Source organism: Panthera tigris, chromosome C1 (genome assembly GCF_018350195.1).
Source record: "Panthera tigris isolate Pti1 chromosome C1, P.tigris_Pti1_mat1.1, whole genome shotgun sequence".
NCBI classification, from domain to species: Eukaryota; Metazoa; Chordata; class Mammalia; order Carnivora; family Felidae; genus Panthera; species Panthera tigris.
This window is the reverse complement of record NC_056667.1, coordinates 216,317,688-216,342,790: the sequence shown is the minus strand read 5'-3', so window position 1 is coordinate 216,342,790 and position 25,103 is coordinate 216,317,688. Positions and strand designations below refer to the sequence as shown.

The 25,103-nt window shown below is 48.8% G+C and overlaps 1 protein-coding gene across 7 annotated transcripts in view; it reads left to right on the top strand.

Annotated features, from left to right (window-relative positions):
• COL6A3 (collagen type VI alpha 3 chain) overlaps nt 1-25,103 on the top strand; it is an 80,691-nt gene that overhangs the window by 50,803 nt on the left and 4,785 nt on the right. For all 7 annotated transcript variants that reach the window (XM_042995787.1, XM_042995791.1, XM_042995789.1 and 4 more), the window contains 19 exons: nt 1,565-1,600; nt 2,199-2,261; nt 3,086-3,148; nt 4,423-4,485; nt 5,212-5,274; nt 6,750-6,800; nt 7,011-7,046; nt 7,498-7,560; nt 8,405-8,467; nt 9,734-9,766; nt 9,851-9,887; nt 9,989-10,000; nt 10,097-10,590; nt 12,082-12,178; nt 12,949-13,647; nt 14,967-15,069; nt 18,073-18,470; nt 19,780-20,043; nt 21,063-21,161. In XM_042995787.1, coding sequence (XP_042851721.1) covers nt 1,565-1,600; nt 2,199-2,261; nt 3,086-3,148; nt 4,423-4,485; nt 5,212-5,274; nt 6,750-6,800; nt 7,011-7,046; nt 7,498-7,560; nt 8,405-8,467; nt 9,734-9,766; nt 9,851-9,887; nt 9,989-10,000; nt 10,097-10,590; nt 12,082-12,178; nt 12,949-13,647; nt 14,967-15,069; nt 18,073-18,470; nt 19,780-20,043; nt 21,063-21,161 — 2,737 coding nt within the window. The remainder of the gene's footprint in view (nt 1-1,564; nt 1,601-2,198; nt 2,262-3,085; nt 3,149-4,422; nt 4,486-5,211; nt 5,275-6,749; nt 6,801-7,010; nt 7,047-7,497; nt 7,561-8,404; nt 8,468-9,733; nt 9,767-9,850; nt 9,888-9,988; nt 10,001-10,096; nt 10,591-12,081; nt 12,179-12,948; nt 13,648-14,966; nt 15,070-18,072; nt 18,471-19,779; nt 20,044-21,062; nt 21,162-25,103) is intronic.

Genomic DNA, 25,103 nt, shown 5'->3' with positions numbered 1-25,103 from the left:
GGGTCTGGGCGGCCAAAAATGGTACCTCTGCCGTTTCCCCAGCACCAGCCACACGGTGAGGGATCCATCCGTGGCTGGACCCTCAGGGGGCTGTGCCCTGAGATGGGGGCTTTTGGAAGGGATGACTCTCACCCGTGATTACATGGTATGCTAGGGGCGTAAGTTTTAAAATTGTGCCTTTAGAATTCAGAAGAAAAACAAAATTTGAAAACACCATCTTAGAAGTTCTGAGTGTTACTGCGAGCGAACTGCAAACTGACCAATGAGGAAAGACCCCGCTGTTCTAACGAGCCACCCGCTCAGCGTGTGATGGAACCAAAAGTTGTTTTCACGAAGTGACTTAAAATAGGGTCCTGCCTGCAGTTTGTTTTATTTCTGCGCGCAAGGTGGAGACCTCGGTTCACCCTTGATGGAGTCAAGGGCTCTTGTCCACCCGCTTCTTCCCTTGCGCTAGGGTGAGGCCTGGCCCGGGGGCCTCCGGTTCCTTCCCTTAGGACCTCGCTGTGCCCGGCTCAGGCCAAGGTGAAACGTGTCCTTCCCACCGGGCCACCTCATGTCTCACACAGCCACACTGGGGCTTCTGCGGGCTGCCTCTGGCCTGAGCACTGCGTCACTGAGCACTTAGCCTCTAGTCGTACTCCTAGTTGTGCCCTTTGGGGGAGGCCAGGCAGATTGTTACTCTGAAGGAGCTGCGTGGCGCGTCTCCTTCTCCACTTGTCCACGTGTCATTTGTAGAAGGAGGCCAAGGCCTTCCATTAAAGAAGTTTCCACCACCGTGAATAATGTTAAAACAGTCACCCCAGAAGGTCTCTGGGCTGGCCCGTTGGGAGTGGAGAATGTCTTTCTTTGGTTGACGCCACAGATGGGCGAAGCCCCATAACAGAGCTGGTGACTTACAGTGTCCAGAACACTAACCCTTCACCTCACAAAGATACACCCAGGACCTTCATGCGTTCCCGTCCCAAACCTTTCCGATGGAGAGGAAGCCATCACAGAATCGGAATGAAAGCATTGCTTATGCGATGGGCCCACATTTATTTGAACGAAGGGTCACCTCTGGAACATCGAGGAAGATGTTGCCAAGTCATGAGCCCAGACTAAGTACGGTTGGGCTTTTTAGGTTCACGTATGTGCACTCCCGATGCTTTACTTAGCTGAGTGTGTGTTATATTTGGCCAGGAGCGTTTGGAGAGTTTGGGACTCCCTTCCATTATAATTGATGTATTTCATTACTTCTGCCTGCAGTTATGAAAATGGTTGAAAAACAGACAGGTTGACATTACCATTTTTACATCCTTTTTTGAAATTGGCTGGGATCGTGCAGCCAGAAGGAGTCATTATTTTGCTTGGCAGGTTGGAAGTAACTCTGAAAACTCCCATTTGGGTGGCTAACAGGGCAGCGTGGAAGCAAAACTTGGCGGAGAGGAGGGCAGGAGGAAGGGTGTCTCTCTTGAGTCTGCTCAGGGCCGGCCAGGCACATTGTCTGGCTCGTGGCGACTTACGTCACAGAAAGCCCCGGGCTCCGTCCCCAGGCTCCCTCTCAGTTTGTGTGATTCCTCCACAGGGCGGCTTTGGCCGAAGGGGACCAGCGGGAGCTAAGGTAAGTCTCTAATTTGGTGCCTTTCTTCTGCCATCACACCATGACTCACCACGTGCTCTCAAAGGGCAAGAATGCAATCAGCCTGGGAGCCAAAAGCTTTGTCCCTCTGCCTTCAAGGCGTGGGGCTCAAACACCAGCCACCACCTTCTGTACCAACTCCGTGCATTTAGCCTCTTCCAAACGACTTGTGAAACCGCGTGGCTGTGGGGACCAGGGGCAGAGACTGAGGGGAGGAATGGAGCAGGGGGCGTCCGGGCGTCCCTCGTCCCTGACGCGCCCGCTGACCTGCTCGTCAGCCAGTCTCCGCGTCTTACTGTGTCCGTCTGCCCAGCTGTGCAAGGCAGGTTTGGATTCAAAAATCCTGATTTCACAACCATCCTGAGCAGAGGTGAGGCAGGTGTGGGGAACCATCGTAAGCGTGCAGAATGGCACTGGCTGTACGTGCTGAATGTTTCATCCTGGGGCCACTGCCCTGGTGGCCTCCTCTCCCCTGTGGGGCTGTTCCCCTACCCCCTTGTCCAGACGTGACTGTCAAATACACAGCTGACACTGGCCTCAACCACTTTGACCCCCCCCCTCATCTTCTTTTGTTTCCAAGGGCAACAAGGGCGGCCCGGGCCAGCCGGGCTCCGTGGGAGAGCAGGGCACCCGAGGTGGACAGGTCAGTACTCCCAGCGCGGCCGTGCGCCTTGTGATGTTTGCCCAGGTGCTCCAGTATGTGTTTTTAAATTGTTCCATGTGTTTATTTTTAAATGTTTATTTGTTTTGAGAGAGGCAGAGACAGCACAAGCAGGGGAGGGGCAGAGGGAGCGGGCGAGAGACAGAATCCCAAACAGACTCCACGCTGTCAGCACGGAGCCTGACCCGGGGCTTGAACTCACGAAGCGTGAGATCGTGGCCTGAGCTGAAATCAAGAGTCAGATGCTCAACCGACCGAGCTCCCCAGGAGTCCCCAGATGGTTTTCAATTTGAATGAGGTGACAGCCAGTTTTATATAATCGAACCCAGAATTAACTACCGAAGAGTTCAGTGGCACATAATACATTCACAGTGTGGTACAACCATTAGCTCTATATAGTTTGAAAACATTTTCATCATCCCCAGAGGAGCCCCCGAGCCCTTAGGCAGTCATTCCCGTATCCTCTCCTGCAGCTCCTGGAAACCACTGATGTCCTTTCTGTCTCTGGCCTGATGTGGGGCTCAAACTCACAAATCCTGAGAGCATGACCTGAGCTAAACTCAAGAGTCAGACGCTTAACCGACTGAGCCCTCCGGGCTCCTTGTATTTTTCTTAAGCTAACCTCCCCCTTAGTGTCCCGGGTTGGAGCTGCTGTTAACAGCTGAGACAGAGGCATGGTCTCTAGAGGTCTTTTTGGCCGGCGGGAGCGAGGCTCTGGGCTCTGTGCAAAGTACACGTGTCACCCTGACGTTCCTCATGGAACGCCACCTCAACGCAGCACTTATGTTGGCCTTTTACTTCTTCAGGGTCCACCTGGTCCCACGGGTCCCCCAGGCCTGATCGGTGAACAAGGCATTTCTGGGCCTCGGGTAAGTCCGCTTGATCCCACCCCTGTCTTTAGCTAAGCGGGAGCACGGCCCGCACAGGCTGAGGTCCTGCGGATGGTGTTACTGTAGACAGACTTCTCCCTTCGCCTCCCCGCTGCCAGCACAGACCCCGGGTCAACCTCAGTCCTCACGGTGACTGGCCAGTTTGCCTGAGGAAGTAAGAGACCCTTGGTCTTGGTGCTCCAGGGGCTTCTGAATCCCGGTGCTGCTCCTTCCAAACACTGGCCAGCTGGGTGGTGAGGCCATCCTGCACTTCCAAAGCCTGAGGCTGGACCTTTGTAAACTCTAAATCTGCCCCAATTCTCGGCTTATGCCAAATTGTTTCATATGTGGCCCCTGGAGTTTGCCTTGTGGTTCGGTATTCGGTGTAAGGCATTCCCCACCCTCAGGTTCAACACTGAAGCTGCTCCTTGAACTTGAACGACCACAGGCATGGACATGCATCTCGGGGCTCGGTGACCATGAGCAGAAATGAGTTAGCTGTGTGGGGCCCGGGTCCCCAGCACTGCACACTTGGTGTCCGTCCTGTCTGACGTGCTGTTCAGGGAGCCACCCTGTCATGTGTTACAGAAAACAGTAATAACCGAAAAGGGGCAAAGAGCTGGCTTGTTGCTACAGAAATGGACAAAAAGGTGTTGCAACCAAGTAGGAACTTTGTGAGATCCCTTGTTGGCTTAGACATTCCTTTCCTGGTTCGCCGTCTGATAAATACCTATTTTCAAAGCTTTTGTGGGTTTTATTCAACATTATTTAAGCTCTCATTAGTCAAGAGTTTAAGGTGGAGTGGGGGTGAGGTGAAACTCTTCTAATAGTCACCAATGACAAAGAGCTCCTACCACCCGTTTTTCGCATGTTCGTGTGGGTCATTTCTGGGCTCTGGAGGCTGCACCCCGTTTTAAGAGCTATGTTTCTTCATTATTTACTTACTCCCTCAGGGGATACGTGTACAGGATTCTGCACCTGTATAATCAGGTGTCACTGTGGAGGTGTGAAAAGGGAGAGGAAACAAAGTCCCACAAAATCTGGGTTCTTCTCTTCTAGTCAGGGACTCGGGATATTAACTGCAACACGGGTTGGTTTGTGGAAGCTGGTTCCGAGCGGTCACACGGATGTGTTAGATTTGCACAAGCCACGTCCATGTGCATTTGGGTCCCCGGCACCGCACTTGGCACTGAGTGCTGCGGGGTGGGGGCCGAGTGCAGGGCCTCTGGCTGGAGGGTGAATATTTCATTGACATGCTCCTCTCCCTGCTCCAGGGAAGCGGAGGGACTGCGGGTGCTCCTGGAGAACGTGGCAGAGTCGGTCCCCTGGGAAGAAAGGTTTGTCTTAACCAAAGTAGAGCTCATTTCCTGAGGTCAGGGCCCAGCCATACCCTCTGTGGCCTTCCCCTCATCTGTCCGTGTGCTCACCTGCTTAGTCTGCATCCAGCCCCCCCAGCTGCCAGCCCGGCTTGGCCAGTGGGATCCCTGTCCTGTCCCACCTGAAGGGAACTCACGGGCTGGACTCAGCGGGTTGGCTTTCTTGTGGCCGGAACCTGCCAGCAGCTGGTGGATTCCCTGATCTGTTCGTGCCTGTGTATGTGACGGGAGTTTGGCCTCCTTGGAGTCATCAGAGCAGATGGGAGGCACTTAGCACAGCCCCAGTGTTGCATTGAACACACATTCTTTAAACACTGGCGCCGCACGCACAGAGCTCTGCTGGCCATATTTAGCTAATCCAAGAGGCCCAGCTCCCCGACTCTTTTGGATAACAGCAGCTTGTCATACGAAGACTGTCTGAGAACCGACTTTCCATAAGCCTTAAGAAAAAACACAATTTATCAGAACGGGCCTCAAAGGGCAGCCTTTTCTCAGTAAAGGAAACGTGTTCGTGTGAATCCACGGATGTCTCTCAGTCTCTTGGTGGTGGGGGGGGGTTTCCCTGCTGTAGTCAACACCCACTGACTTTACCTTACTGCCGGCATCATGTAGAACAGAAATTGCTTGGAATCATGTTTTAAATGGTCTCAGCCCCACAGCTGTCTCAGCCTTGTTTCTCGTGTGTAGGGCGAGCCTGGAGAGCCGGGACCAAAGGGAGGAGTCGGGAGCCGGGGCCCCCGAGGGGAGACGGTAAGATCAGGATGTGCTGTGGCCAATCCTTTGCTGGAAGGTGCGAGGCAGGGGAGATGGGGCCTTTCTCTGGGCTAGCCTTTCTCGTTGCAAATTGGGTTGGTCCTAAACAGGTAACTGGATAGTTGTCCCCTTGTGTCCTTGGGGATATGACCGAATGCAGTGAGACTGACTGCTTATAAACAGCAAATCAATTTCAAAATAAGTTTCATTACATCGGGGAAGAGTGGGGAAAGACATTTTTTTCTTGTGTTTTTCCTGGGAAGTGAATGCGGGGACTCACTGAAGCTTGAACCACCTTCATTATCGTCCTGTAAATGGTTTGTGACCATGACTAGATGGAGTTTTTCTGCAGAGAAATAAATGTCCTTTGGTTAAAATGCAATCATATCTGATCAGGTCTCAGTCCAGATTGAAACTGTTTCCTTTGGATGAGACATCCTAGGAATAGAAGTTATTACCTTGATAACTCATTTTTTAAAATATTATCTAAAGACAATCTGACTGCTCACGAACGATACTTTTTTAATACACACTTCTGTACAGGGCAAAGAAATCTATAGAATGTTTTAAGAAAGTTTTGAGAACCCGGTCGATCTGATTTATAATCCCAAACTTTAAAATATTTTTTTGTGTGTGTATGTAACCTCTCTACAGAAAACTGAAGTTTGAAGGATCCGTTTCTGTTACTTTTAGTTTCAGAAGCAGAGGGGGGAAAAAAATCAGGCTTTAAAATCTGTTCAGACCAGAAGGAAATCTCTTGATGGTGTGTCCATAAATTTGGGGGCAATGGCTCTTTAGCTGTTGATGTTTGCTTAAAACTTTAAATTAACTAAATAGCATGCTCTGCGTCTGTTTTAGAGTTACCGGTGTATATATTTCACACATATTGTTCTCATTCTTTTGAAATAGTCAATGGAGTGCAGTTCTGAAAGTCTCCCGCGAGGGTGTGATGGGACAGATTGAAGGGCATAGGGAGGGGGGTGTTTGGAAAGAAGGCAGTCCAGTGGCACGACCTGGAAGGAGTGGGGGAAGCCACGGTGGGGAGAGGAGAGAAGGTCTGAGCGCAGGAGACTCAGGAGGGCGTGAGAGACTGAGTCCTGCGTTCCTGCTAGAATCAAAGAGTCAAGGATGCGCTTTGGCAAGGTGACTTTTGGGAGTCCTTTCTGCTCTAAGAGTCTCAGAGATTCCGCGGGCCTTTGACTCCACACCCAAGTGCTGTCTTTCCCGGTGGCTGTCAGATGTTCTTTTTATCGGTGGCACACCAGCACCATTTTCCCAAAGGAGTCCATTAAACCCACTTACTTGCAGACGGCTGTCTTGTTTGCACCTGGAGGATGGGGTGGGAGCAGGAACACTTCCTCGATCTGGGAACCCTTCAGGGACCCAACGACCCTGTGCTCCGGGTTCTAGACAGAGAGGTTGTGGGGTGCCCAGCATGGCGGCCTGCAGTAATGCTCCCTTTCCACCCCCAGGGCGATGATGGCAGAGATGGGGTTGGCGGTGAAGGACGCAAAGGCAGAAAAGTGCGTATCTGCTGAGGATTCCTGAGCTTCTGGCGTCTTGTGTCTTTAGAGAAGTATTTCTCAAAATTTTGTTGGAATATCATGCGTTTTGTTTTTTTTTTTTTTTGTCTTGGTGACTCCGTGGATGTATTTGTTTCTGCTCAAGAATAATTTCTTTTAGATGCATGTAAATTAGGACCCAAAACTGAGTTATTTATTTGTCTCTTACAGGGAGAAAGAGGATTCCCTGGGTACCCTGGTCCAAAGGTAAATAAATATTCCCCTGGTGGTGAAACGTCACCGTTTTGGGGGGCTGCGTCTGGCATGTTCATGGGCTGAAAATCGGAATATTGTGGTGTTAGTGTGGGGTCAGCCGCTTACGAAGGCCCCGCCCTCTCTGAGATACTCCCTCACCCGGTAAGTGGAGGTGACAGTGGACAGCGTTCTTGCCTTGGGCCTTGCGAGGGTTGGATCAAATGACATGGCAATCACACACTTTGTAAACTTGATGTGCTCTGATCTGTATGACATCGTCATCATGGGGGCAGTAAACTAAGGCTGCATCTGTGGAGGACACGGACGTACTAGTAACCCAGTGGAATGTAAACCAGAGTTAGCCATTTGGCTGCCCTGGGGAGTGTGGTCCAGATGCCCGGGGGCCCTCCGCTGGACCCTCCGTTTCAGAACTTAATGTGCCTCTTCCTGGCTCTCTTTGCAGGGTGCCCCTGGCGAGCCCGGGACGGATGGAGGACCAGGACCCAAAGGCATCAGGGGCCGAAGGGTGAGTCTGCCCGCACCTGGCTGCAGGTGGGGGATGGGAACACGTGTGGTGAACATTCTCCTTCTTCACCGGCAACCTGGCTGGTGGCATGTGGGGTACAAGAAAAGGAGTCCTAGGCCCCAGGCCAGTGTCCTCAGGACCCCTTGTGGTTGTCTGCGCTGCCTTCTTCAGCCGTGCTGCCCTTACGGGGAGGCCCCAGAAGCCCTTCTGCTAACACATCTCAAGGATCACCAGACCCCGCGCTCCCCGCCTCCAAGGCATAACGGTCCTCTTCCTGAAGCTGCTTTTGGCTCCAAATGACTGTCTACAGTGGATGTTTACTCATCCTCTTAAGATTGCACCGAGTCCTGAATTAGCATGTCGCGGTCTCGATGTGGGAAACGGTTATTTTTAGCTTGAAATATAGTTAAAATCGTCATATGATCCTGTTAATTTGCTCAGTGGAAACAAACTGCATCATTTACTTTTCCAGGTGGTTTTACCACGTTGGACTGGTTATCTGCACCGAGCGCTGGTCTCACTGATTGCCGTTTATTGCATTCTTGCACATCTGTGGATCGTCTTTTATTTTTAATTTTTATTTAAAAATTTTTTGACGTTTATTTTATTTTTGAAAGAGAGAGAGAGAAAGAGAAGGAGGGAGACAGAATCCGAAGCGGGCTCCGGGCTCTGAGCTGTCAGCACAGAGCCCGATGCGGGGCTCGAACTGACGAACTGTGAGATCGTGACCTGAGCCGAAGTCTCAGACTGAGGGCTCAGACTGAGCCCGCCGGGCGTCCCTCCATGGATAGTCTTCTTAATGGTTCTTGGGCAAGCATCTCACTGTTTGTTCTGCCTTTTCTAGGGAAATTCAGGACCTCCAGGGGCAATTGGGCAGAAGGGGGACCCTGGCTACCCAGGACCATCTGTAAGTACCCACCCACCCAGTTCCAGTCCAGCCATGGGCTGGAAGCTTTACATGTGTCCCTTTGTAAACTTCTTACAACCTCCTTCCCTCCCAGAAAAGACGTGCTCCTTTTTTGTTGTCATTGATTTTTTTTTTTTTTATAAACCACTTTTCTTTTGATGTCACAATGGAGAAAAGAGCTTTTGAATTTGAGACTAACCAGAAACGTTCCAAAGAAGTTTCTTGTGGAACCTTGTGGTCTAGTGTATATTGTAATTTGCCTTTATAATTTCCTGGGGTAGGTTTGAGGTTTGTGTACAGGACAAAAAAAAAAAAAAAAGAGAGAGAGAGAGAGAGAGAGAGAGAGGACAAGTTCTAATACCTCTTGGTTGCATCTTGTAGAAATAGTACAATTTATGTCAGACGTCGGTTTGCGAACTATTTCCTGTGGTCTGTAAAATCCCCAAGACAGCTTCTGATTTATGGTTTAAAACCCACGAGTGCTAGGCCACCTGGGGCCAAGAGGGCGACCTTCTGCAGCCCCTTGCATTTCTTCATTATGAATATCTTCGTTTCCTTACTTGAATTTCTCCCTATATTGTCTCCCTACGTTAAATTTCATGAGGTTCAGAGAATGATGGACAATCACTCGTATAAGGAAAGGTGGAGGGATTAGACTGGTCAGACTTGGGTAAAGGCTAAGTCAGGTGATTTCTGCCTTTAAGAAAGTGAAGCATTTAGCGGAGAAAGTTAAGGCAGTCTGCAGTCTTGTGGAAACGCACCTGACTGGCCCAGGAGACAACTGCTTGGCCGTCAGGGCGGCTGTGTATTGTGATAAGACCCTGAGAGCAGCCATGGGTCTGTCCTTGGGCCTCCTCTGGGGTGGTATGCAGCCAGTGCACTTCAGATCTGGAGCTGAGGCTTAGCTAAGTGACGCGTCGCTGTCCCTTCTGTGAACAGGAGATACTAGGATCGCAGGTGGAAAGAAAGCTCTACTCTCAGGAGAAGTCATGTTTAGACTCGAGCCCAAATGTGTGATCCCTTTGATTTGTCACAACCTTCCAGGTTTTCAGGGTGTGGAGCTTTTTATTTTGCAGGGGAAACACTTCTGTCCTCAAAGTTTCCCCTCTCTTTTGTTCCTTGAGCAGTAAAGTCAGATTTACAGGGAGAGCCTGAAAATGGTCAGGGGCAGCCCAGACCCACCTTTGCTCCCTCAGCCGTGTTTCTGTCGCGTTGCTGGTCCCGCGCATCTGTGGTGCTTCTCACCCTCTCCTTCTCATCCCACAGGGTCCCAAGGGCAACAGAGGTGACTCCATGGATGTAAGTTGCATGTGTGTATCACCGGTCGTTGAGCTGTAAGCCTCTTGTCCGCCCCCCTCACGCTTCTTTCCTTTCTTTTTAAAGCAATGTGCCCTTGTCCAAAGCATCAAAGATAAATGTCGTAAGTACATGATCTTTGCTGTCTGTGACACACGTCTGCTCTCATGTTTGAAATGCTCATGTAGTACCTGTGTTTCACTCCTCTCTCTGTTTCTTTTCTAGCTTGCTGCTATGGTAAGTTGACTTCAGCCGTTTGACTTTCTCCTGCGGGAAGAAGACCCCTTTCCCGGTAAGTAAAGTTTGTCTTTGAAAACCCGCCACTTCCCACAGGGCCCCTGGAATGCCCCGTCTTCCCGACGGAACTGGCCTTTGCCTTAGACACCTCGGAGGGGGTGACCCAAGACACGTTTAGCCGGATGAGGGATGTGCTCCTGAGGATCGTGGGCGACCTGACCATTGCTGAGAGCAACTGCCCTCGGGGGGCACGCGTGGCCGTGGTCACCTACAATAACGAGGTGACCACGGAGATCCGGTTTGCCGACTCCAAGAAGAAGTCGGTCCTCTTGGACAAGATCAAGAACCTTCAGGTGGCTCTGACGTCCAAGCAACAGAGTCTGGAAACGGCCATGTCCTTCGTGGCCAGAAACACGTTTAAGCGTGTGAGGAACGGATTCCTGATGAGGAAAGTGGCTGTTTTCTTCAGCAATAAGCCCACGAGGGCGTCCCCACAGCTCAGGGAGGCTGTGCTAAAGCTTTCGGATGCGGGGATCACCCCCTTGTTCCTCACGAGCCAGGAGGACCGGCAGCTTATCAGCGCGTTGCAGGTCTGTACCCTGTGGGCACGGTTGACATCTCCTTCGGCTCTTCTTGGGCTCTGAGAATGTTCTCGGGCACCTGGTGCCTGCTTGATGGATTCATGCACCATAGTTTCCAAAAGCTCCTGGATGAGGCTGTTGTGATTGGCAGCTACTTGAGCGATATTTCCGGGACAGCCGAGTGGCTCTGACTCTAGAGCGACATCCACATGCCTGTGATTTATTCCCACTGGGTCCTTCCTCACCTGCTGAAGGAGACTCTCCCAGGGCTGACCCTGAGGCTGCCAGTGCCCTAGGGAGGTCCCCCAGACGTCCATGCACCCCTGTTCCAACCTTTCTTCAGCCAGGATGGTCAGCCTTCGCTGTGAAGCCGCAAAGTGCTCCCCCTTGTCGTTTGCTTAAATAGCTGGTTTAATTGTGACAATGATGTATATCATAATTGGCTAATTCATCACTTAATATTTACTCAGTGCCAACGATGGCGGCATTGCTCAGGCCGAGTGGGCAGTGGGCATGATGGGAAAGAGCCCTTGTTCCAGCCTGCCCACTTTCTAGCTTTAAGTCACCGAAGTAATATGGTCACGTCACTTAACCTCTCTGTGTTTTAGGTTTCTCGCCTGTGAAAGGCAAAGTGGGGGAGGGATGGTCCCTGCCGTCTTCCCTCCAAGACTGGGTATTCTATGGTTTTACCCCTGCCCACGTCAGCGAAAGACGGTCTGGTCATTGGTGCCGTCCCTCAGGGTTTATTCTGCCAAACCACAGGCCAGTTTGAGCACACAACGCTGGGCCTGGGAATCCAGCTTGGGCTTTCAGCTGTCTGCCCTCATAAGGGGCTCATTTATGTACATTTTCCCTCGTGTGGGCTGAGTGACCCAGAACCACTTGTGTTTCTTAACAGCAGTGTCCCAGCAAGTTCGAAAAGTCAATTATTCATTCATTAGTTAACTTTACTTTTACACGCAATAAATACTTAGTGATGGGGTCCCAAGGCACCGTGATGATCAGGGCTTCTTGAACCTTCTAGAAGCGATTTCACTACCTGCCTTGTGGTTAAATCCCCTTCTGGGAGAGTTTGGAGCTAACGTGTGTCGGTGGCTGTTATTGTGGCCGAGAATAACTGTGCCATTCAAGTGCCCACTATTTCCTAGAGCTATAGCAGCCATTTCCCACGCATCATGTAATTGGACATGGGGAATTTAACATTACCCCCGTTTTCAGCTCAGGAAATTGGACCTCGGAGAGGTTAAATAATTTTCCTTCGGGCCCAGCGGAAAGTGCAGGAGAGGGATCTGAACTTCAGCTCAGCTCCACAGAAGAAAGCCTGTGTTTTCCTATTAAGCTCAGCACCTCCTCCCAAACCCCACCAACACCACCCCCGAGAAGAGGGGGTGATCTGTTGGGAAGCTTATTTTACGGACACGACTCGACTCCGCTGCTGCATTTTCAAGTAGTGACTTACCACGGACACTCCCACCAAGCATTTCCTTTTGTTTGAACCAGATCAATAACACCGCAGTGGGACACGCGCTCGTCCTGCCCCCTAGGAGAGACCTCACCGACTTCTTGAAGACCGTCCTGACGTGTCACGTTTGCCTGGGTAAGGGCTTCTCGAGCAGGACAGTGTGTTATAAGACGTACTGTACTATCCACGGGGCGACATTTGGACAAATATTTGTCATCCATGTAAAGGGCCCGAGTTGCATGAAGATTCGTCACGCCTTGCGTTTGCCAGTGTAATTCCTACATAAGTAGTTTCCATATTTAAAGTGGAAACCCCTCAGACCGAGCTTCTCTTTGATAGACAGGAAATAAAGGAGAAAGTAGGCTCTGCTTACATTTCGACCTTGGAGTCCAGATTTCAACGATCTGGCTTTGTGCCTTTCTAGAACACATTTCTTCAGCGTGGCAAAGAAGTAGTTTTCTTCCCTCCCCTCCCCTCCCCTCCCCTCCCCTCCCCTCCCCTCCCCTCCCCCCTAATTCTTCTTTCTCCCTTCCTCTCCCCCTCCTCCCCATCCTTCTTCCCCTTCCCTCTCCCCCGCTTCCTTCCCTTCCCCCTCCCTCTCCCTCCTCCACCCTTTTTTCCCTTCCCCGTTTCCCTCTCCCTCCAGCATCTCCCCTCCCCCTCCTCTCCCTCCTCTTCCTCCTTTTAACGCCAATACCATAGTATCAGAATAAGGAGTTCAGCTTACTGATCTGTTTGATTTAGTGTTAGGTGATGAAAACTGAAATCTGGCCACAAAAAGGCAGCAAGCTATGAATAGGCTTCTGTATTATGTGACGATTTCATTACCCCAGACTCCCAACAGATTAATGTACAGTCTTGCAGTGGGAGTCACAGAATAAACGGGCTGCCTGTCTTCTTTCTAGACATCTGCAACATTGACCCGTCCTGTGGCTTTGGCAGCTGGAGGCCTTCCTTCCGGGACAGGAGAGCGGCGGGCAGCGACGTGGACATCGACATGGCTTTCATCTTAGATAGCTCCGAGGCCACCAGCCTGTTCCAGTTCAATGAGATGAGGAAGTACATAGGGTACCTGGTCAGACAGCTGGACCTGAGCCCAGACCCCAAGGCCGCCCAGCACTTTGCCAGGGTGGCGGTTGTGCAGCACGCGCCCTATGAGTCCGCAGGGAACGCCAGCGTGCCCCCCGTGAAGGTGGAGTTCTCCCTGACGGACTACGGCTCCAAGGAGAAGCTGGTGGACTTTCTCAGCAGCAGAATGACACAGCTGCAGGGCACCAGGGACTTGGGCCGCGCCATCCAGTACACCATAGAGAACGTCTTCGAAAGCGCACCCAACCCACGGGACATGAAAGTCGTGGTTCTGATGCTGACGGGAGAGGTCGACAAGCAGCAGCTGGAAGAGGCCCAGGGGGTCATCTTGCAGGCCAAGTGCAAGGGCTACTTCTTCGTGATTCTGGGCATCGGCAGGAAGGTGAACGTCAAGGAGCTGTACAACTTCGCCAGTGAGCCAAGCGACGTCTTCTTCAAACTGTTGGATAAGTCGACCGAGCTCAACGAGGAGCCGCTGATGCGCTTTGGGAGGTTGTTGCCGTCCTTCGTCAGCAGTAAGTCCTTCAGGGGACAGCGTGGGCCCGGGTCAGGGTCTTCCTGCCAGCCCATACCCTCGGGCCATCAGGGACGTGGGGCCGCGGGCGCGGAAGAGACGTCTAGCGCGCTGATGCCGACTTGTTCGTTCATTCAACACACATACGTATGACACCTGTCGTGTCTCAGACGCACTTTAGGAGCCAAGGTTGACAGTGAACCCACAGCTGGACATCCTGTCCTTGCTGACTCCTGTATTCAACCAAATTTGCCTGGGCGCCTCCCAGCCATAGACCCTGCGAGTATACCGCGGATCAAGTGCCCACTTATTATGCATGACATAATAAATGGGGAAGCTCCTAGAAGGAGTTGCATTGATCTGGGCTTAGCCGCTAGCCCCATACTTGGAAACTTCTGGGCCTTTGCTGATGGGACTCTCCTCCCTGGGATCTCTCTCCACCTCTGCTTTAGCGGCAAACCCACAATCATCCTCAAAGCATATCTCTAGTTGCCCCTACTCACCGCGAATGCTCCCCACTCCCAAGGCTTTCTCATCGTTAGTCTGGATGCTAATTACCGTATCTATCCCAAGGCCTGCTGGTTATTCATTTGTGTGATCTGTGGTCCCAGTAGAATGCATGGTCCCTGAGGGAGGGTATCGTTCTCCTGATGCCCCAGGGCCCGGCCGCGGCTCATGGCCCCAGGTCAGCGCAGTTCATGGCCCCAGGTCAGCAGAGGAGAGTGTCTCATAAGTGAGGGAGCTGTAAGAAGTAGGAACAAACACGCATGTGTGGAGAGTTTATTATTCAAGGGAAAGTTGAGCTCTGTGAAAACAGCGTTCCGGTTTGTGAAGGCCTGTCCCTCCAGAGTCTTAGAGGAAAAACATGAAGCAAAGGTAGGCCAGCAGGTTCACACTGGGAACGCTGTCACTGCCTTCCAAAGATTGAAAACAAAAGTTTTATTAAACGCAGCATTGAGAAAATATTACAAGTAATTCAGTCACAATTTGATGTTCAGGAGCTTGGACCAACTTGTTAAACTCTGTGATTTTTCTTTGAGTCCTGTCTTCCCTTTACACTGAGTGAATCTTTTCTTCAACCTCATCACCCAACTATTGCCAAACAAAAGATTGTGGCTTGAGATGTTTTATGGATCGAGGACCGGTAGGCTTACTGTTTGAATTGATTGGACTTAGCTTGTCTGGGGGGATGAATGGATTCAACAAGTACACACGGACTGCCTGCTGTGGGCTCCACTGAACTCGTTAGCAGATGAATTTTAATTTGCATGTGATCTACAGGCACTTGCAAGATATTTTTTTCCCTCTCTTTCTCTGCAGGTGAAAATGCTTTTTACTTGTCCCCAGATATCAGGAAACAGTGCGATTGGTTCCAAGGGGACCAACTGACAAAGAATCCTGTGAAGTTTGGTCACAAACAGTTGTAAGTATCGTCACGATTGTCTTAAAAACTACAGTGCTAGACAGAGGGCGGAGGTCCTCCAGACGGTGTCTAACTTCATGACGGGGACACTGAAATCCAGAGACTGTGACTTCCCGAGGGACACGTGGAGCACGCCCTGCAGAGAATCTGTTGTATCCCTTCGCTTTTGCTGCGGAGCAGACTGCCCGAAACGTAGTGGCTTAAAACAACTGTTTATTTAACGCGCGGTTCTGTGGGTTAGCAGTTTCTGCTTGGGCTCAGCTGGGCTCGCTCACATGTTTGTGGTCATGTCAGCTGTCGGCTGTGGACGGCGGTCAGGATGGTCTCGGCCAGTTGGCTCGCCTCGGCTCCACACGGCCTCTCCTTCTCCAGGAGGCAGTGTTGGGAGTTGGCTCCCAGGTGGATGGGAAGGGTTCCGTGAGAGAAGGCAGAGGCCGTGAGGCCTCTTGGGGCCGAGACTGGAGCCAGCGAACGGTTACTTCTGCCGCAGTCTGTTGGCCAAGGCATGTCCGGTGGGCCAGCCGGTCTAGAGTCAACAGCGGGGGACTGCACTCCATGGGAGGCCCTGTCACATCACACTGTGAAGGGCATGGGAACAGAGAGGGTGGGGAGTTGGGGCCATGTGTTTAAACAGTCTACGGCACCTGGTGTGAAATGATCTCGTATGGAAGGACTGGATACATTAACCAAGAAATGGGCTCCGAGACCTAAAACGATTCGTGCCATGATAACATAGGTGATGGTGGTGACGTCGGGAGGCGACGTGCGTGTTCCTCCAGGAAGGCAGATGAGAGGGTGGGGGCTGGGGGGCTCGTACCCACAGGGATGCTGGCTCAGCTCCGTCTTTGTTGCCCACTCCAGGAGCGGAGAGGAGGGCCGGGTGGCCGTGTGACAGAGGGCTAGGCGATGGCCACGTGGTGGCAGGAACTGAGCCCGGCCGATGTGCCAGCAAGTTGTGCCCCTAGAGGGCATGCCGCAGACTGTCACGCTTTGTCGGGGAGCAGAGGGTTCTGCCTGTAGCCCCCAGAGGAGATGCAGACCCGACTTAATCCTTGAAAAATGAGTATGTGGCTTACTCCCGGCCGACCTCCAGGGTGGGGACAGAGAACCGCCTCCCTTTACCAGCCCTTCTGTCCTTCATCTCTCGCCCTTGTCCCTGGAGAAAGGTACTCCGTTCTCGGGCTGAAAATCACCGCTGAGGGCGCTGTGACCCTTTCTGGTGTCGTGATGTGTGTCCTGCTCTGTCCAGGTTCAGGGGCTCTCTTTCCCTCACCTTAATTATCTTTGGGATTCCTCTCAAACATTCTTAACCTGATCTTTAGGAAGACAGAATGGGCAATATAGCATAGTATTTGAGGTTTTATGACACCAACTGGAAAATATACTGCCGAACACATGGAGCGTGACAGCTCTAGGAATTCACGAGTGCCCATCTCGGGGCCGGAAGTAGACACAGGGTGGATCCGTGTGGCTGTTGGTGGATCCGTGTCTCCTTATATTGCCGTTCTTTCTAGAGGTTCATAATAGATCAAGACATGGTGAAAAAAAAAACAACCACACACGCGAAAATTAATGCAAACAAACACACGCAATAAGGTCTGGGAGTGAAAGTATACACCGACCTTAAAATTTTGAGCTCAGCACAGCATTTGGTTGAATGGATATTTTCTTATCATGAGAGTAGCTGTTAACTTTTTTTTTTTTTTAATTCATGGCGTATAAGTTTCAGTTGGTCAATTTTTACATTTCGGACGTTGTTCGAATATTATTACTGTATTTTTGCTAACAAGAATAATAATTAAAGTATTTATTATTGTCTCTTTACGTTCTCCTGCCCTTATTGTATAAATTACAATTAAGATGACAGATGTACGTATAGTACAATATAGGCTTCACTTTTTAAAGGAAAAATTTATTTTGAGAGAGAGAGAGAGAGAGAGCAGGGAGAGGAGGGCAGAGAGAGAGAGGAAGAGAGAGAATCCCAAGCAGGCTCCCCACTGTCAGCACAGAGCCCAGCTCGGGGCTTGAACTCACCAACCGTGACATTACGATCTGAGCTGAAACCAAGAGTCAAGACGCTTAACTGACTCAGCCACCCGGGCGCCCCTGTGGGCTTCATTTTTAATGATTCTATTACTTTGTATGCTTTTCAGTATCTTTTCTGTGGCACGATTCTAAAAGGAAAGAATTTAATATAAGCAATACTGATGTGTAATATCAGAACTACTGCGTGCATTTTGATAAAGCAGCAAATTTCACATAGCTCGTGGGATTGTGTTTTTGTAAACCGTAGATAGCTGGCAAAGACATGCAATGTTTAACAATAGTTAAATATTAAACAATATTTTATTATATTATATATTCTATAATATTACATTTATATATAATATGTTTATATGTTATACATAATATATAATATAATACATATTTACATATGTATTATGTATATGTACACATACATATAATATGTAATATTATATAATATATAAAAGTATATATATAAAATATAAATATAATATATAAATATAAATATATATTTATATTATATAAATATAAATATATTTATAAATATAATATAATATATTTATAATATTTATAATATTTATAGTATATATATAGTATATAATATTCATAATATTTATAATATATATTATATATATAAATATATAATATAAATGTATTTATATATAAATATATTATATATATTTATATATAAATATAAATATAAATATAATATATAAAATTATATATTATATAATATACTAATTTATATAAATATATAATATATTTATATTACATTATAAATTAAATAATTAAATATTAAACAAAAATATTAATATTAAATATTAAAATATTAAATAATATTAAAATATTAAATAATATTAAAATATTAAATATTAAAACAATAATATTAAAGTTAAAATTATAATTAAATAATAATTATAAAAATATTTAACAAATAATGTTAAATAATATTAAACAGTAATTAATTTGTCTTAACAGAAATATTCCGAATAACGTGACTTCGAGTCCCGCATCCAAACTAGTGACCACAGCGAAGCCGGTGGCCTCCACGGAAGCGGTGACCACCACGACGAAACCAGTCACAGTAGTAAACCTGCCGGCCTCTAAGCCGGTCGCAGCAAAGCCAGCTGCGCCCAAACCGGCGGCCTCGAGACCGGCGTCTGGGAGACCCGTGGCCGCCAAGCCCGAGGCCACCAAGACGGCCACGGTCAGACCCGCGGTGGCCGCGAAGCCGGCGGCCGCGAAGCCGGCGGCCGCGAAGCCAGCAGCTGTGAGACCCCCTGTCGCAGCCAAACCAGCGGCCGCCAAGCCCGAGGCCGCCAAGCCCCAGGCCGCCAAACTGGCCACCAGCAAGACAGACGCTGCTAAGCCCATGGGTAAGAAAGCACCGTGAGGGCTGCCCAGCTGTGACATCCTTATTCCCTGTGCTCAGGGCACGTCCTTCGAAGCCTGTCTATAAAGCAGTTGAAATGCCGTCACTGAGCTGGGATTTATGCATCTAGATGATGATGCGTTTTAGAAGGTGCCGGTCAGAGCGTGCGATTGTCAAAGCGTTGCTTTTCTTCTGTTAGGAAGCGGCCTGTCTCTTAGCTCTGTGAGGCTGGGGAGCTCCTCACAAAAAGCAGGTGAAATGGGTCTCCCGCCCTCTGCTGCCTCCTTCCCCCACTGCCCACCCCGGGCCCCGAACCCCATCTCGGGTTTTCCCACGGGAAGGAGGCCCCAAGATGCACGCTGTGGCAATATTGGGATGTTTGGTGAATATTGCCAATATTGGGATGTTGGCAGTATTGGAATGGTTCCAATATTGGGCAAGTCACAGCCTGGATGATCAACCCCCCTGCCCCACAAATGCTGTCCATGGGGAAGATACCTTCCAGATGGAATGAGATAGGAGGGTGGGCGGGCTTAATGAGACCCAGAATTTGTTTTATTTTTTCCTCTGATGCTAGAAGATACTAGAGAGTCACAAACCATATAGAAAGGTGAAGGCGGAATGAGCGTGTCTGCGAAAAGGTAGAAATTGTCTTCATTTGATGAACGGAGAGAAAGCAGGAATTCCTTTAAAAGAATTTCCTGTCACGCCCTGGAGTTTAAATTTAACACATTCTAAATTACGGAGCTCATTCTGTTTTGGATGTCTCATTTCATATTAGCACACTGGACTGTGTGTTTTCTTTTCTTTTTTTTTTTTATGTTCATTTATTTTTGAGAGAGAGAGAGTGAGTGGGAGCAGAGGAAGGACAGAGAGAGGGAGACACAGAATCCGAAGCAGGCTCCAGGCCCTGAGCTGTCAGCACAGAGCCCGACGCGGGGCTCGAAGTCACAAACCTCGAGATCGTGACCTGAGCCAGAGTCGGATGCTCAACTGACTGAACCCCCCCCAGGTGCCCCTGGACTGTGTGTTTTCAAAGTTTCTCCTTAACAGCACAGATTCTCCATAGAAAAGAAATAGTGATGCATCTTGCTGATGAATAATGAGATTATGAATTCCACGTTTCGTGTATGTCAGTAGCTTACGAGACTAACAGTTCTCAGGAGCTCAAACAAGAAATTAGCTCCTTGCTCACCCGAATTCCCACCCAGTTGCCTGCTGATACATCGCTTCTGTTCTTCTGCTGCCTGTGTGCTACAGTCACGTGGGGTTTTAAGTTTTATCCCCACATTCTGCTTCCATCTGTTTTCCAGTTAAGGCGTTCCGGGAGGTCCAGGTGTCGGACGTCACAGAGAACAGCGCCAGAATCCACTGGGAGAGGCCCGAGCCCCCCAGTCCTTACTTTTATGACCTCACTGTCACCTCGGCCCACGATCAGTCCCTGGTGCTGAGGCAGAACCTGTCGGTCACGGAGCGTGCCATCGGGGGCTTGCTCGCTGGGCACACGTACCACGTGGTGGTGCTTTGCTACTTGAAGTCTCAGGTCAGAGCCGCCTACCAAGGAAGTTTCACTACAAGTGAGTACGTGAGCCACCCTGAGCAGCCAGTACCTGATTTCTGCATGGACTGTCAAACAGGACATAAAGGGGATGGTTCTTATTCACTGGATCTGAAATGATGAGGTTGTCCTGGGTGTTTTGGTTGTGCCCCGTTTCGTAAATTAATCCCGCGGAAGATGGGTTCCTTGTGAATTGTTGTCCTGCCGTGGGGGTCCTGGGATACTTTATGGGGGAAGCCAGATCCGTTTGGCCTAAGGTGAAGCCCCTTCTCTGGGAGAAAGAAATACATTCGTGGACCCGGACTGGGGCCTTGACTGCCCACCACGACCGTGTTTCTAAAGTTTGTTTGCAAGTTCAGTGAACAGAAAACACCCCCCAGAGTCACTGGCTTCTCAGAGAGGAACCTAGGAGTCCATGCTTCTTACCACCCTAAGACCAGGGGACACGCACAGCCAGGCGCAGAGGGCATCACATTCCATCCCCGGTGCACCAGGCTGTGGCTCTGCCCTCCGTGGCCTCTTGTCTCCCTGGCTCGGCCTCGGCACCGAGGCCCTCGACCTGCCCTTGCGTGTGTTTCCAGGCTCTGTTAGCTACAATCCCACCATCCCCCTCCCCTTTGAACCTTCTCCCGGACTCCCCCACCCCCATGCCTTTCTATTTGGGCTAGCGTAATTCAGGTCAAGGAATTATGCCTGAAGAAAGGGAATTCCCATCAGTCACCATGTAATCTGTGAAGATGTGGGTGCAAAACGCCTTCCACGCTGGGGCTCCATTTTCATGGACGGAACCATATGGATGGAAGAGGTTACATGGGAAATGGGAGGATTTGTTCAGAGTTCAGAGATTCCCTCCATTTGCCCAATGAGATGAGTGGGCCTCGGGAGTGTCTGTAGAGACTTGGCCGGTCTCTGTGTGTCGGTGGCTCGCCCTTGCATGAGATGGTAACCCAGAAAGGCAACCTGCCTCAGTTGCTGAGAATTCCTAAGCCCTTCCGTGTCTGTGTTTCTTACCAGTCGCGTGTATTTTCTCTTTTCTAGAGAAAGCTCAGCCTCCGTCTCCACCACAAGCAAGGTCAGCTTCTAGTTCAACCATCAATCTGATGGTGAGCACAGAGCCATTGGCTGGTGGTGAAGCAGGTGAGTTGTCAAGTGTTGGGTCCATTAACAACACTAAGAAAGCATTCTACCAGACATTGAAACAAATTTTGTTTATTTATTTTGAGAGAGAGAGAGGGAGAGAGGGAGAGAGAGAGATGGAGAACACGTGCGTGAGCCAGGGAGGGGCAGAGAGTGGGAGAGAGAATCCCAAGCAGCCTCCACACTGTCAGTGCAGAGCCAGACTTGGAGCTTGATCCCACAAACCATGAGATATGACCTGAGCCAAAACCAAGAGTCAGATGCTTAACCAACTGAGCCAACCGGGCGCCCCTCTACCAGACATTTCAAAGCCTTCGAAGCCTCGACTCTGGGTCATCCACTGGGATTCTGATTCTCAGGCAAGTCTGGCTTCTATGGGAATGTTCCACCTCGGCTCTTTGTGGCCCAATGTGGTGTGATACTGCGTAGTCCAAGTTGTAAATAGTGACTTTCCTTTCCTGTCACCAGACTCTTAAAAGAAAGCCAGATGGCCGTTGCTTTGGGGCAATAGCCAGGAGTTCATGTGTCTGTTCATCAGATTCCCCTGAGCCTCCTGTTGGGACTAGAGTTGATTTATGGTTCATGAAGCTGGAAGCATAGGGATTTGTCCACTCAGTGACTTAATTTAATGACAGCTGCTTAAAAGAACACAAAACAACCAAGATTAGAACCCATGAAAGGCATGCGTTTGGAAGCGAACCACGGGAGGGATGTTCTGGTCCTCATTCCCTAAGCACACACCCTGGCTTACCCTATCATCCCACTGTCCGGGTGCCTGAGACCAAGTGTGTGTACCCTTACGTGAGTGACGAGTTCGACCTGTTTCTGGAACCGACAGCTGATATGTACTTTTGTTCCTGGGCAGTGGGATTCCGTGATCCTTCCAGACCTTCGCCCTTGTCCAGTGGACCCTGAGCCTAGACTGTTCTCCCTTAAGAAACTGATTATTGATATAGTTGGTGTGCTTTGCGTATATATAAGTGTTCTTCAGAAGATGTTGGCACCGGTCTCCGAAGTCAACGTTCCATGGGCATTTACCTATGGTATTGTTTTATAGACCCCCCTCGCTGTGAAGACAAGTCCTTATTCTTTGATATGCTGGGCGCCATCTGGAGAAGGAAGGCGTTCCTCTTTACAATGTTTATTTCTGCAGTGGGCTCTGATAGAAGGCATTTGCCGAGGCACGCTGCCTTTGTTCTGGATTTAAAAGCTCTGTGCTTTCTCAATACTCATGGCATTGTCAGAAGCAGCGACACGTTGCTTTCTGCGCCATTAGTGAGGATTCTTTCTTCTTTTCCTCTTTCTTCCTTCCTTCCTTCCTTCCTTCCTTCCTTCCTTCCTTCCTTCCTTCCTTTTTTTCTTTCTTTCTTTCTTTCTTTCTTTCTTTCTTTCTTTCTTTCTTTCTTTCTTTCTTCCTCTGAGAGAGAGAGAGAAAGAAAGTGCACAAGCTGGGGAGAGGGGCAGAGGAACAGGGAGAGAGTCTTAAGGAGGCTCCGTGTCCAGGGCGGAGGCCGACACGGGGCTCGATCTCATGAACCGTGAACTGTCAGATCTTGACATCGCGTGTTGGCCGCTTAACTGATGGAGCCACCCGGGCACCATGAGGATCCTATCATTTTACTCTTTGCTCTGCAAGTTTTGAAGATGATGTCTGTTTCTTCACCTCCAGTCTCCACCTTTCTGTAGAGACTGCATCCCATCCCATCTGTGTGTAAATAATATTGGATGATTTCTGTCTCCACACCCCCATCTCTTTGTGGCCCCTCGGGAGGAGAGGCCTCTTGATTCTCTTAGTTGTTTCTAGAGAGAATCTTCTCTATTGCTAGAATATTTTATGCCATCAGTGGACTTGCCCTGTAGCCGTGTATCTGTGCACACATATATCAGTGATCTATATCTGTACCTTTATATATCTGTATCTGTATCTATATCTGTATCTATACTGTATTATGTCTATATCCATCTATCTATCTCTCTTTCTGTCATCCATTAGTACAGCCACAACCCCTATTGACAGGTGGCATTGGGAGTTCACTAGAAATAAAGTAACTAAGTCAATGCAGGAATTGTGGAACTATCATACACATAGGTGTGTAATTACTGCAAAGAAATGAATTACATACAGAACTGGAAAAGGTTTAAAAAAATCTGCTTTTGGAAGCAAGTTTAGGAATTGGTCTATGTTAGAGGCAGCCATGCGTTTTTCAAACTCTTGCAGCCTTCCCACTGGAAAGGTTGGCTGAAAAATAAGACGTTCTCTCCTCTTGATATAAATTTATGGGAAAAGAGATCTAGAAAGAGATATCGAAGAGAAAGAGATGTAGAAAAGAGGTATAGAAAGAATTCAGGAATTCAGGGTAGATAGGGTAATTAAACTTGAACTTGTTCGAGATTGTATGAAAGGATTTTGTAAAAGCTTTTAAGGTTGTAATTTTCAACTCAAACTAACAAAAGGAGAAGTATGTGGAGAAGACATCTGTCTTTGCCTCTTTGATTTCTGCACATAAGGCGTCTCCTGAGTCTTGCATGAAGACACCGTGGTTGAGCCTTTGTCCCTTGCACGGGGGTCCTTTCAGCTCCTGTCCCCCTTCTGCCCCCTTCCTGGGTCACCTCCATGGTGACTTGGTTCCCAGCATGGCGCTCGAGCTCAGAGAGAAGCGGCAAAGAACTCACTAGGATTTCCCCAAAGATTTGGGTCAGGGAAGATGAAATTCTGACTTCAAAGTAATTGAAATCTGTCTGTTATTTCCTGGTCACTGGTAACTTTACCCCTCATAGAGAGTAGAGATTGTAAAATTCCTACAAATTCGGTGCTTCATTGAGAGAAAATGACTGAGAGTAAATTCCATGGCAAGACTTGGGGATATTTTTGGTTCTTTTTTTGTGTGGCCCAGAAGGGACAGGAATATATAAACAATATTTAGTTGATATAAACAACATAATCGTTATACAAGAATCTGACTGGGTTGTTGTGTTTGTTGCTTAAGACTGAGTCATGGGTTCAGAGTTAGGAAAGTCCTTTTAATCCAGATCTTTAATTTTTTTTTTTAATGTTTATTTATTTTTGAGACAAAGAGAGACAGAACATGAGCAGGGGAGGGAAGGTGAGAGAGGGAGACACAGAATCCGAAGCAGGCTCCAGGCTCCGGGCTCTGAGCTGTCAGCACAAAGCCCGACATGGGGCTCGAACTCACAGACTGAGAGATCATGACCTGAGCTGAAGTCAGACACTCAAATGACTGAGCCACCCAGGTGCCCTAATCTAGACCTTTAACACTTAGGTCTCCTTTCACCATGTGGCAGAGAAAAGGGATTTTGGTGGTGCCTGTGAGTCTTTGAGAACTCTTTTGAAGGAAATCGATCAGATACTTACTTTAAAATGTTTAAACCTCCAAATGGGAAAGAAGAATCAGGAGACAAAAGCTTCCCCTGTCTCCCAACCTCCTCCCTCCCCTGTCCCCTGCCATAGTTAAGTCATCTTAGGAATTTTTCCTAGGGGGGTAAAACATTTTTATGATACTCATATTTTTGCAGGTAAAAAAAGAGAGACAGTGAATCACTTTATTAAGTAACTTTTAAAAATATATTCACTGTATTCTTACTCAGTAGCTGCATCTAAATATCAATTACTATGCATACTATAAATGATCTCTCCAAAGATGTTTTTTTCTAGGCAGTGGAGGCAAAGTTAAGTTTAAAAACTGGTTTTTATAGGTAGTTGTGAGTACAGTTTAATTTCTCTTATTTTTCGCAGTACCAGTTAATTAGAAACACGGTTTGTATTTATAAAGATGTGCCCCTTTCTTCGTATTAAAGGTTAGATACTTTTCCTTGCCTTTTTTTTTTAACCTCCATGAATAAAAGATTCACTGGGGTTTGTTACAAGGAACTGTATTTTGTTACAGCGTAGCACTTTGGATTTAGAACACATGGTGACCAGTG